Raw genomic sequence first — 14,116 nt, forward strand, 5'->3', positions numbered from 1 at the left:
TTTATTACTTTCATCCATAGAAACATAAAGAGCTTTAATTGATTCTTCTACCTTAGGCACAAAAACTTTCAACTTGAGATTTTCTACATCATGAGAAATTCTATCAATGCTTCTAGATATATCGTCAACCTTATTCAGCTTTTCCTCTATTGTAGCATTGAATTTTTTTGGCGTATTGATAAATTCTTTAATATTATTCTCAAGATCAGAGGTGTTACTATTATTATTATAAGAAGGATTACCATATGAATTACCATAATTATTAGAGGAGTTACTAGGAAAAGGCCTAGAATTAAAATTTCCTCTATAAGCATTGTTATCGAAATGGTTTCGCGAGATAAAATTCACATCTATGGAATCACTATTTTTCTCAATCCAAGTAGACAAAGGCACATAATTAAAATCAATAGGAGCACTTTTATTGGCAACCAATTTCATAAGAGCATCAACTTTTTCACTCAAAGAAGAAATTTCTTCAACCGAATTAACTTTTTTACTAGTAGGAGCTCTTTCGGTATGCCATTGTGAATAATTTTCCATAATATTATCAAGCAATTTGGTAGCTTCACCCAAATTAATTTCCATAAAAGTACCACCTGCGGCGGAATCTAAAAGATTTCTAGAAACAAAATTCAATCCTGCATAATTTTTTTGTAAAGATTTAACCCATGAGTTGGGCAATTCCTTAGCATCAATTTCATCCTTTCCCAAGATTGTGCAACATGCTCATGTTCAAGTTGCTTGAAATTCATGATCTGGGTTCTAAGGGAAATAATTTTTGCGGGCGGAAAATACTTAGTGATAAAAGCATCTTTGCACTTATTCCAAGAATCGATACTATTGCGAGGCAACGAAGAAAACCAAAATTTTGCATTATCTAGCAAAGAAAACGGGAATAATTTCAACCTCACAATATCATCGTCCACATCTTTTTTCTTTTGCATATTGCATAATTCTACGAATGTGCTAAGATGGGAGGCGACATCCTCATTAGGAGTACCGAAAAATTGATCTTTCATAACAAGATTCAGCAAAGCGGTATTGATACCACAAGAGTCCGCACTAGAGGCGGGAGGAGCAATCAGAGTGCCAATAAAATCATTGTTGTTGGTATTTGATAAATCACACAACTTGGTGTTCACTTGAGTCATTGTGACTACGTGACAAGATTGCACTCAAAAATAGATCTGACAAAAAAACGACGAATGAAAAAGAGGCCGAATAAAACGGCAAATTTTTGTGAAGTGGGGGAGAGGAAAACGAGAGGTAAATGGCAAATAATGTAAATTGCAAGGAGATAAGGTTTGTGATTAGGGACCTGGTAGATGTTGATGATGTCTCCCCGGCAACAGCGCCAGAAAGTCCTTTTGATGTTGGCTTGAACTACGTCGGTATTTCCCCAAAGATGAAGGGATGATGCAACACAACAACGGTAGGTATTTCCCTCAGTGACGAGACCAAGGTTATCGAACCAGTAGGAGAACCATGCAACACTACGTGAACAACATCTGCACACAAATAACAAATACTCGCATCCCGACGTGTTAAAGGGGTTGTCAATCCCTTTCGGGTAACGGCGCCTAGAGATAGGCAAAGAGTTACATGGATAAAAAGATAGATCTGATCATAACCTCAAAGTTCATCGGATCCCAACAAACGCTCCGCAAAAAGAGTTACATCATATGGATCTCCAAGAGATCGTTGTATTGAGAATCAAACGAGAGAGAGGAAGCCATCTAGCTACTAACTACGGATCCGTATGTCTACAAAGAACTACTCACGCATAATCGGAGAAGCACCAATGGACCTCTTTCTCATTCCAGTGATGCCGACCACAAACCGGATTATCTCATAAACCTAATCGCATGGGCATGCTTATCTTGGTCGGATCACACGAGGGTCCCATAGTATATATCTCCTGATCGGTGGGGCAAATTCCATCTTGCTTGACCATGTCTCGCAGCATGGGTCTGGACAAGCCCGAAACCTACCATTGTAACTACCCAGTCACGGAGTAGCATTTGGTTTGCCCAAAGCAAGTCTGTCACCATCCCGAGTACATGCGCTAGCTCAGGTCTTAGGATATATAACATATGTTGTACTAGAGACTCAGTGATAACATATCGCCGCGTCTCATAGTTGGGTCTGTCCGACTCGGACCTTATCTCAAGTCAGATCCGACTACGTGAAATCCGACCAGATCCTTCCGAGTCCATATTATCCGGTTAGCATCCAATGCTCCATGGCTAGTGAGACCAAGCCATCGACCGTGTCATATGCTAGTCTAGTCGGCTGGGCGTCCACACATCCCTTTCGACTAGGGATCTTTTAGGACAGTCATCATATAATGCATAGTCCCAGAAACAAGTCACGTACTTATTGATACACATTATTGATAATGTCCAAGGACTATCTTTATTCATAAACACATAGGAAATATCATCATACATGATTGCCTCTAGGGCATATCTCCAACATTTTATGGGGGTTTTAACAATTGAGTTACCAATGTGAGTAATATCCATACCGGTTCCACTTGCCGTGTGCACTTGGTCACCTTCGCGGTACCTTTCTCGCATCGTTAACTTGTCGAGTTCCCCCGTGATGTGCTCGGTGGCTCCAGAATCTGCATACCAATTTGTATCAATCCCGTAGGAGTTGGTGATGAGGTTGGCCTTCTTCTTTTCTTCGTGATCCTCCTCATAGAGATGCCAGCAGGCCCTTGCACCGCCGGCATGGCATTTGTAGCAGATTTGGCATTCAGGATAATCTCCCTGATGTTGTTGTTGCTGCTGTTGTGGTGGTTGTCGTTGACGTTGTTGATAGCCGCCGCCACCGCCGCCGCGAGCAGGAGAGTGAGAGGGGCGATCACCACGACCGCGCCCAAGGTTCCCTTGCCCACGGCCTCCTCTGGTGTGAGTTTGCCCACGCACTATGTACATAGCGTTGGCAGAAGAGCGAAAACCAGTTGGCCCATCGCCGAACATCTCCATCCTCCGATCAAACGCGGAGATCTTGGAGAAGAGATCATCAACAGTAATTGAATTCTTGATAGCGCCGACCGCAACAATGATGGGATCATAGTCCCAATCAAGCCCTACGAGGATGTAGTCCCCCATCTCCAGGTCAGACAACGAACGACCGGCTGCAGCTAGCTCGTCACCGAGGCTCTTCATCTCGGCGATGAAGATGTTGCTTGACATGTTGGCCTTTTTGTGTTGGCGATGGCGATTCTTAGATTTGTGATCCTAGATTGTGCGTGCGAAGCGAACAACGTTGTGAGGGCAGTCGAGAGATCAAAGGTGCTTTTGTTTGTCTCAATCTAACGGCACACACATACGTAGTACTTGCTAGTACTCGGATGTATGTACTTGAAAGTACTAAAACTTGCGGGGCCGGTACTAATGACATTGTGGGGACACCTTTTAATCTAGGGGAATTTTATTCATAGGAAAAATTTGCACGCCCCTCTCGTCCAATGCAAAACCGCCGCCCCTCTCGTCCAGTGCAACCGCAGCCGCAACTTTGCCCTTCTCCTCTTCCACATCCACCCCCTCTCCCATCCATGCAAGAACCTCGATGGAGCAGTAGATCGAACAGATCTCCAGCGGCGAGAACACCGACTTCGTGGAGACCGCCGGGGCCAGAATGCCGACTTCGTGGACATCACCGGCGGCCACCAGGTCAAGATGGCCAGGTTGACGGAGATCCGTTCTTGGTTTCACAACACATGGCAGATGAACTGGACGGCAATGGACACTTTCAAGGAAATGACAAGGAGGGAGAAGGCAAAGCTCCCCCCCCCCCCCCCCCGCCCGCACAACCGATGCACAAGGTCAAGATCCTCTCTGGGCGATGGAGCAGGCTGATTCCGACAACCCGTGGGTCAGGCGGAGGTGGTGGGCCTTCAGATCCAGGGTAGAGCATCCACTGGATCAGGAACCTACGGTGCACGAGGTGCCGTTGCAGATTGTGGAGCCTCCAACCGAGTTGGAGACTCCAAAGCGCAAGAGGAGGAGGATAGTGGTCGTGACCTCGCTTCCCCGCCGTTCTCCATGCTTCCCTCGCCGCTCTCCTCATTTAAACGTTGTTTAGAGTAAGCTTCCACACTCCTAATCTTCCTACTGCTCGTGCTTACAGTCGTGGTGGTAGTGATGATAATAGTTCAGTGAGGGAATGCTAGATGCCATTTTATTCTCAATAAATTGTATGAAGATTTGAGTACATGCTGCCTGGGGGCTGGATTATGATGTATACGAACCCTAGGCTAAATTTGTATGGTTGTAGTGGTAGAATTTGATGTTCACCTCCACTTCTGCTCCAATCCATAGCCTCTGGATGGCAGCGTAATTAGTTGCAAAGAATAAATTATGTTTGAGTATTGCGAGTTCAGTAGACAGTGCTACACTGAGGGTACACACTGGAAAATTTCATAACTGGAAGTTTAGTAGACAGTTGAAGATTATGAAATATTTCAGTACAAACCGGTTCACACTAAAAGATTTGAGTAGTGCAATTTCAATACACACGGGTAGACATTCAAATATTTCAATACACACGGTTAGACACTGAAATATTTCAGTACTGCAGTTTCAGTACACGCACGCAACACTGAAATATTTCAGTGCTGCAGTTTCAGTACACGCACATAGCCACTGAAATATTTCAATTCTGCAGTTTCAGTACAAGCATGTAGCCACTGAAATATTTCAGTGGTGCACTTTCAGTACATGCACGTACCCACCGAAATTGGTGCACTTTCAGTACACGCACGTATCAACTGAAACATTTCAGTGGTGCTGTTTGAGTACACGCATGTAGCCACTGAATATTTCAGTGGGGCAGTTTCAGTACATACACACGTAGCCATTGAAATATTTCAGTAGTGCACTTTCAGTAGAGAGATGTAGACACTGAAATATTTCAGTAGTGCCCTGTTGCTGATCTTGCATTAAAATATTTAGGGCTTCCTAATGACTAAAAAAACTAGAAATATTTACTAAAATAATTTTTGTACGGATGTTGGCTTACTCATGTTGCCGTGCTGTACAACCTTTTACTTCACTTCGTGTAAGTGCTTCTTGCATGTGCTATGGCCTACATGCTATTTACTCTCATCACAGCAGTGATTTTGCATCTTGCAAAGGTCTTATTAATTCAACATTGACTTCTATGAACTTTGTATTCAAATTGGTATCCTACAGTTGTTGTGACTGATTTCCTTGGCATCTTCAAATTACCGTACTGTCAGTTTTCCAATAACAACTATATTCAATCTGAAATTTTTAGTTACTTATATGCTACAGGTGGAAGCATGGATAGGTAGCCGAAGATGTTGGGACTCACAATAAAAGTCCCTTGCTCAACCTCAACGTCAGAAGTTGTTTTGCATTTCTAGTTGTCTCAGTATTTCATGTGATGTATTTGAATACCAGATGTTGTTATGCATTAGAAGTTTTCACCCAGATAATCTTAGTACCTGCAGTCTGTGATTTGTGTTATCTGTTTTGTATTCTATTGTGTTTGCATGTGTGTGTGGGATCAAAATCTAATACGGTTCTGATTCCTGTTTTCATGGCCTTGATGCTAAGTTAAGTACATGTTGGTCACATTGATCAGAGGGAAGGGTGGCGCTGGTGGGAAATATTTTAGGGTTTTATCGTCGTGAAAACCCTAGAAAATCAATAAAACGTCGAAAATCAATGGAACTAGTCATGGATGCTTCTCATGTTGGTACAAGGGTGTAGAAAGAATTTAGGTCCATTTGAAGCATGTCGATAAAAACCCGTCCTTCCAGACGGACCCTTACCTCCTACCCGAACAGCCGCCGGTGAAGGAGGTGAATTTTTGGCCATCTTAACAATGACACCAAATTTTCCAGCGAGTGGGCATGGCCACCCTAGTGGATCCACAATGTGCGCTTGTTGCGTCACCTCATAGAAGTATTTTAAGCATTTTATCTTTGCGAAAATCTTAGAAAATCCCTACAAATTCCGACAACCTTACCAAACTAGTCATGCTTCCTTCTCATGTTGATACAAAAATGTAGAATTTTTTTGGGTCCATTTACATCATGTCCGGCAAGTTTGTTTGTACGTACTCTGCGTGTGTGTGAATGACATGTGGGATTGACATGTTAAAACCCCATAGGCAAAAAAGTGTGATTAATAAACTGCCCGAAGGAGTTTCGAATCAGGGGCATTAGTATGTGATCGGGAGGGTGTAAGCGCTGGACTGATGATGCATTTTTCAGCATTCATGCATCATGTTTGAATTCAAATGAAATTTGAATTGGGGATGTCCAAACTCTAGCACCAATTAATTTAAATAGGATCAACCTAAAATAATTTTCAATGATTCCAAAGTGCCCTTAAAAAATGTTCATGATTTATGGTAAGTGATGAAAAGCTCCTCCATAAATATTACACATTTTTCCCTGGCACTTGTGGACTTTGAGTTAAGTCCTAACATATTTGAATTGGGGTTATAAATTCCTATAAATATATTTATAACTCCAATAATTTTTAAAAACAATGTGGGGCTTTGGATTAGTTCATATTACACCCACAACAATTTCCAGAAGTAACTAAAATGATTTAGTGCTGGAACTAAATCAAAACAAACAGATCAAAAATAGAAAACAAAACAAAAATAAGAAGAGAGAGAGAGAGAGAAGACCCACCTGCGGCCCAGCTACTATGCAGCCCACCTGGCCTCGCACTACTGGCCCAGCCCACTAGGTGCCCACCGCCTTCAACCTCCTGCCATTGGGTGGGAGGGCGTGTGGCCGCCGTGCCCGCACACGCGCGCGCCACCTCCTGCTTGGTTGTCCCCTCCCCGACCCCCTGGACGAGGACATGCACCCCCTGGCTCACTCTCGACTCTTCCCGCGCCCATCCCCCTCCTCTGTCTCTCTTCCTAGTTCTCCCCAGAATGCACCCGAGAACACCGACAAGCACCACCGCGGACACCGACCTCCTGTCGTCACCAGCCCCTCCCCGAGCTCGTCGAGGCCCCCATTCATCTCGCTGTGAGCTCCGCCGTGTTCCCCCTCTCTCCATTTGCTCGCCCACATGCCGTAGTGCCGTTCCCCACAGTCACCGAAGCTCGCCGCCATTGCGCTTCGTCGCCACCGTGGCTAGAGCGGATGTCGCTTGAAGGCGAGCACACCACCATGCTCAGCGCATCCTCACGTGCCCGTAGCAACCACCGCCCGTCCTGTCGCTTGCCACAACGTCGTGCCCGTGTTTGCCCGAGCTCCGGCAGCCGCCAAGCTCGACGCCGCGCTCGATTCCGCCACCCAGCCGCTGACTCCGGTCCCGTTGGATGCGGAAGAGCGCCAGCTACGCGTAGAGCCTCTCTGCCGCTCGTTTGGTCACCGGACGGAAAAACCCGACGCCCTCGAGCCGCCGGTGGGTTTGACCCTGTTGACTAGAGTTTGACTCCCCTGGGTCACAGACATGTGGGGCCAGCCCCTGACTAACCCTAGGTTAGGCTTAATTAGTGTTATTTAACAATGTTAATTAGACTATATGCTGACATGTGGGGCCCGCGCTGATTACTACTGGATTAGGATTAGTATTAACCCGAAACACTCTATTAAATAGATGTGTCACTGACCAGTGGACCCCACTGGTCAGGTTTGACAAGAAACGGTTCTGTTGACTCGCTGACATCATGGTGACGCAGTGCTGACACAAGAACTCATTTCCTGGATTTAGTTTAAATTAGAATAACCAGGAAATTCCAAAAAATGTTTTAAACTTCTAAAAATCATAGAAATTTAACTGTAACTCCAAATGAAATAGTTTGTGGCAATTCCATGCATGTTTGAGCAACTTATGGCTTCTGATCAGGTCAAATCAATTAAGTGACATTTGAATAATCACATCTGGAGTTTGAATTTGAATCTTGTATTCAAACCAACTCCATTTAAATTGTTACTAGCTGCATTAGCCCAAATCACAGCATATTGCCATGTCATGATCATGCATCATATTGTTGCATTGCATTGATTGTGTTTCTTCTTTGTTTGCCGGTGTTGTTCCCCCTCAGTAGACGTTGTTCCGACGATGAGTTCGATGACACCGATGAAGAGCTATACTATCTTTAGAAGTTCCAGGCAAGAAAAGCCCCTTTGAGCATTCTGATACAAGCCCACTCTCTCGCTCTTGCTCTCTTTTACTGCATTAGGACAACAACGTTTCAACTGTATGAGTAGGAGTTGTTTGAGCCATGATGTGCCTACTAATTCATGTGTTGTTTGTTATGCCTGCTATGCTTAGAGTTGTGTCAGGTCTGATTCATCTAGGATGGATTGGAATGTTGATGAGCATGTCCTACTGTTGGGAGCTAAGTGTGTGAACACGGTTTGGTAAAGGTAGCGATGGGAGGCCATGTAGGAGTACATGGTGGGTTGTCTCATTGAAACCGTCCTCAGGAACTGAGTTCTGTGTTTGTGATCCAAGAACAACTACTACCCTGCATTGGGACCGAAACCCATGGACCCTCTCGGCTTATTGATCGCCTTGTCCTCTGTCCAGGAGCTGCAAGTAGTTTCTGGTGTTTGTAGTATGCTGGAGGCCGTGCGCAGCGCTGACCCAAGGGGTGGGCTGTGATGCGGTAGGCACGTGGCACGGTGTATCGAGAAGCCCATTTGGTGCCTCGGGAATCCCGCACACATCGTTCGGGGCTGTAGTGGAAACCTCGGCTGGACTCCCTGCGGATGGAACCTGAATAGGCGATAAACCTGGACTAGGGACTTGTGTGGTTAGTCAGGTCGTGACCGACACCCTCGCTAGCTGGGCTTCCGCTTGAAGGTTGCCGAGTACATGTCATGTAAACGGCGATAAATGGTGAGAGCGTGTGTGAAGAAGTACACCCCTACAAGGCTAACATGATCTATTCGAATAGCCACGTCCGCGGTAATGGACTACTGGGTTCCTTGTGCAGTTCATAGACAAGTGAAAGTGGATACTCTAAAATGCGCAAGATAAGCATGAGTGCTATGGATGGCCTTCTCGTAGGGAGACGGGAGCGGATACATAGTGGTGTATTGATATGGTGAATATCTGGACTCGTGTGCGCCACCTCAAAAGAGTTACCAGCAGTCGTAGTATAGGATAGCCACTAAGTCAAAGCTGGCTTGCTGCAGTTAAACTCAACCACCCCTTCGTTGATACTGATGCATATGTAGCTAATTCTTATGTAAGTCTTGCGGGGTACATTTGTACTCACGTTTGCTTAATTTATGTTTTTGCAGAGATACTTCAGTCTTACTAGTAGTTCCGCGCGAACTTCGACGTTTAGCTTGTTACCTCAGCTACGATCTTGTACCCTTTGGAGGGTCTTGCAGATAGACAGGCTTACTAGCCTTCTCTCTTTTCAGATGTCTGTACTCACACATGTTTATGCTTCCGCCTGTGCTTGTTGCTTGTATGACTTGAATGCCGGGTCATCAGAACCATGTTTGTAATATCTGGCTCCTCGGAGCCTATTTAATAAATAATTTGAGTCGAAGAGTTTTGTTGTGATGCCATGTTGTATTTGCACATATCGAGCATATTGTGTGTATGTTATTGAAATGCTTGGTATGTGTGGGATCCGACAATCTAGTTGTTTATTCTTGGTAGCCTCTCTTATGGGGAAATGTCTCCTAGTGCTTCCACTGAGCCATGGTAGCTTGCTACTGCTCCGGAACACATGGGATGATCGACATGTGTCCTTCTTTGCTCCTGTGTTTGTCCCTTCGAGGAAATGTCACGCGGTGTTTTACTGGAGTCCTTGTAGCTTGCTACCACTCGGTTGCACACGCTGCTGATTGACACGTGCATTGCTGGGTCATGTATGCCTGTCCCTGTAAGTTAGTGCCACATTGGGTTTACGACTAGTCATGTCGGCCCGGGTTCTCTATCATATGGATGCTAGCGACACTATCATATACGTGAGCCAAAAGGCGCAAACGGTCCCAGGCCAGGTCAGGTGGCACCCGTGGGGATACCGTGCGTGAGGCCGCAAAGTGATATGATGTGTTACATGCTAGATCGGTGTGATTTAGGATCGGGGTCCTGACAGCAGTTTGAACGGCGGCGCGGGGCAAACCTCACAAGGTGCACAACGCCATGACCCCACGCGTCCTCACAGTGGAAGGCCCTGGTAGGTGAGACAAATCGTCCCCCTCGGCCCCTCGGTAACTCCAAGAGGCAGCAACATTGCTTTTCTTCCCCAAATCGGCTAGAAAACCCTCGTCCTCTCCCACTCCAGCCATACCACCTCGTCCTCTCCCAAACCCTCCTGCCTTTCTCACCACTCCACTCCTCCCTTCGTACACCTCCCTCCTCCTGTCGTCGACCGCCGATGAAGCGCGGGCGTGAAAATGCGGCGGACGAGCCGGAGGCAACCATTGGAGCAGAGCAGTCTGCTGCCGTGGCTGCCGCCACGGTTGCAGCGGCTGAGTCCGCCATAGCGGTGACGGCTGGCGGTGCAGCAACTGCTGTACCTCCTCCCGCTGCCATCGCAGCCGTCGAGCTACCCGTCGGCGAGCCTATGCAGGAGTAGGTCGGGGAAGATCTCGACGAGGTGAAGGAAAGGCTAAAGCGCGAGCTCTGGGACAAAATCGAGGAGGAGTTCTATGCGGCGAATGAGATAGACGAGTTTGTTGTGGATCCCAGGAAGGGCAGCGACTTCGACGAGCTGTCTGAGGTACTACTCTATTTTTGTCAAATTTATTTTTCCTTTAAGTACTCTGTTTTTTCATGGCATTGGGGTTTTTCTTGTTAAGTAGATGAGCATGAATTTCATATGGGCGTGCTAGTTGTAGGGATCTAGCATATATTTTCTTGCATCCTAGATGGTGGTTTTTGAATCTGATTCATTTTCTTCACGTATTGATGAGGTATTTCTACTCATGTACTGGCCCAGCCATAATGTTTGCGTACATGTAATCTGAGCAAATATGAGTTCCTTGTAATTTAACACACATTAGTTTTATCATTCATTCAAAATAATGTACTTATGCCATTAACTTCTATCTTGCATTTTGGCCTCTGATTTTTATTTGAGAATAAAATATATCGCTAAGTAGATGAGCATCAGTTTCATATGGGCGTGCTAGTTGTACGTATGTTGGATTGTAGGGATCTAGCATAGATTTTCTTGTTGGATGGTGGTTTTTGAATCTGATTCATTTTCTGATTCGAATAGACAGAAGAAAAAAACCACTATTATAGCTAAAACAGAGGTTCATTATCTGATTCCATCACGGCATGCTTTATTGATTGAGTAAGCAAACTTACATCGTTCACAAGAGATACATGAATGAAAGAAGTGGGGTAATCAATCCAAATACAAGATAGATGATTCTCATAGCTATTTATCTCATGTGCGACACCATTGGCTTCCCGAGGACAGTGAGAAAATGCGACAGTTCCTATCTCCACAACTAGATCAAAATAATCAGCAATAATACGTGATCCTTTGTGCCACCATGTGTTACCTCCAGTAAAAGCTTGAACAACTTGTAAGCAATCCCATTCTGAAATAATTTGATGATAGCCTACAGATGCTACCAAAGATAGGCCTTCTTTCATTGCCACCACCTCCATCAAGCAGGCAGATGATGCATTTGGAATATAATGGCAATGTACTAAATTGACACAGAGTTGCCATGTTGATCTCTTAAAACAGCACCCGTCAACCCATCTCCTTCTTAACTATGATATGATGCATCTACATTCAGTTTAAATTGGGAAGAATCTTGTTTTGACCACTTGATTATTTCTTTGACACCCCTGTTTTGCATGACGACATTTCCTTTTCTGGAAATTGGTCTGCCTTGTTGCATGAGGATAGAACCAATACCTTGACCTGATGCATCTATTTAAAAGGTAAATGGTAGGGTCTAATCAGGCAAAGCCCTAACAGGAGCAGTGACCAGACAATTCTTCAATGTTGTGAAGGCCTCAATTTGCGCATCTGACCACTGGAATGAATCTTTTTTAGACAGTCATGAAGTGGCCTAGAATTGATCCCATAATTCTTGACAAATCTTCTTTTTCTACAGACATACCAAGAAAACTCCTCAACTGAGTGATAGTCCTAGGTGCTGGCCATTCTTTGATGGAAACTATTTTCTGGGGGTCTGTAGATAGACCCTATCCTTAGATAACATGCCCTAAATACTCCACTTGAGGGACATGAAAAATGCATTTCCTAATCTTAGCATATATTTGTAAAACTAAAATTCAATTTCTGATTCCAATAAATAGAACAAAAAACCCCTTGTTTTGAATGACAACATTTCCTTTTCCAAGTTAAGTTCCTCCAAAGTATTTTCCTCACTAGTATCATCAAAGTCACAAGATAAGGGATAAGGATAGTAGCCCATAGCTCCTTTATCAATTTCCTTCTAAAACTTATCAGGGTTTAACAATGTTGGTGAAGTAGTATTGCTGCCCTCAGAAAGAATAATTGTTTCTTGATTCCAGTAGATAGAAAAACCCCCCTTGTGTGTAACATGGAGGAGTATAACGAAGCCATTTTTTTGATTCCAATCAGAATTACACCCGTAACAAGTATCAAGTATCATTAAAGCAAGCCACATCATGAATTGTTTCATGTTTTAATTATGTACTTCTTGTGCACTAATCTATCAATGCAACTATTCCACTGTCCATATTTATGCATGTCAATTTATTTGTCTCAATTATGTATGTGCATATACGACTTATTTCCAGCAAATAGATAGTTATCATGTTACACATATGTACTTTTCAAACATTCTAATTAAGAGCAATATAGCAGAATAGATTGGCTGAGTTCTTCTTTGCGTACTAATTCACAAGAGGATGATGAGGATGTGGGGTATGACATGGAAGGTGGGCACGCCAAGAGCTGGTACACCCTGAGGCATCTGATTGCTGGCAAATTCAAGTACGATTTCTATGGCAAGATTGGCTGCCCGTTCTGTGGCAAGGCGGTCGATGGCGGCATGGATGGCTTGATCCAGCATGCGTTCGCCAGTGGCAACTCCTACAGTAGGAAGCATAATGCCAGTACTCTGGCTAAACATGCGTCCTACGGACGTTTCCTCAAGATTATCAAAGTTAATGAGCCCTACTACATCCCGTCATGCCGCCACTGTACAAGGGAGAAAAGTGATGTGCTCCTAGACTGCTGCTGCTGCCCTAGGACCACCGTGTCCTTTTATATATGTTATCTATGTTCGTTGGATGACTCTAAAACTTATGGTCTACTAGTCATCAACCCGTGCACTTGCACGGCCTAGCTATTATCAGGATACACAATAATTAACAAAAGTCGATTAACATCTAAAATGTAGGAGGATAAATTACAGATATCATACACTTGTACAAATGCAAAGTTATTAAAAATGATAAAAAAACACAAAAGACATGTATTATAGGATTCATTTTTGTATAGAGTGCATCCTTTTCCCATCAATCTATTGTGGAGAAATTTCTGTATGTGGACTTTGAATTTACCTTTTTTATCATGAACATGCTTCCTATTTCTACGTTTCTTTTTTCGTACTTGAAGCAAACAGGTACATGGTTATTTGGTTCATCTCAATCTAGATAATGTGCAATTATTTTAATCATGAGAATTGAGAATGTATATATGTAGATTCAACGCAAGCGATATAGTATCCATAATACATGAAAATAGTACCTCAAAATAAAATCTTTAAAATCTAATGGATCTTGTTGGGAAATGACCCTATTTGAAATACTCAACGTTCTACTTTTCCAACCCTACCACAAAAAGCAACGACATTCCAACTGCCACACAAAAAGCAATGCTATTCCTTTAGTTATATTTCCTGATGGGTTTAAGTTCATATTATATTTTCCGATGAGTGACTGTTATGCATATTTTCCGTCTTGTGTACAAATTAGGTTATTTCCCATATTAAATTAATGACCTTGGCTGGGATAATATCTAGGAGCCATTAGGGAGAGATTTTATGTACTTTTGTGTCTAATTTATTTTATTTTTAGTGAATCTTCTTTTTGTACGTGGACGTTTTTTAGTCAGTCATAGATTTTCTAATGTGAGGCTCGTGGACTCTATATTTGTACGTGCCTTTTTTTATTCT

General features: G+C 43.8%; 1 protein-coding gene across 1 annotated transcript; it reads right to left on the bottom strand.

The window, feature by feature from the left end:
- Positions 1-2,458: 2,458 nt before the first annotated feature.
- On the bottom strand, positions 2,459-3,203 carry LOC141041402 (uncharacterized). The gene is made up of 2 exons (XM_073507549.1): positions 2,558-3,203; positions 2,459-2,469 (listed from the first exon to the last, which is right to left on the bottom strand). Exons 1-2 carry the CDS (start codon positions 3,201-3,203, stop codon positions 2,459-2,461), a joined length of 657 nt encoding a protein of 218 aa, XP_073363650.1.
- Between the last annotated feature and the right edge of the window lie 10,913 nt (positions 3,204-14,116).

The sequence above is a fragment of the Aegilops tauschii genome, chromosome 2, assembly GCF_002575655.3.
Source record: "Aegilops tauschii subsp. strangulata cultivar AL8/78 chromosome 2, Aet v6.0, whole genome shotgun sequence".
Taxonomy (NCBI): Eukaryota; Viridiplantae; Streptophyta; class Magnoliopsida; order Poales; family Poaceae; genus Aegilops; species Aegilops tauschii.

Coding starts and splice junctions, on each gene's coding strand:
- LOC141041402 (XM_073507549.1), bottom strand. CDS start 3,203: ATGTCAAGCAACATCTTCATCGCCGAGATGAAGAGCCTCGGTGACGAG.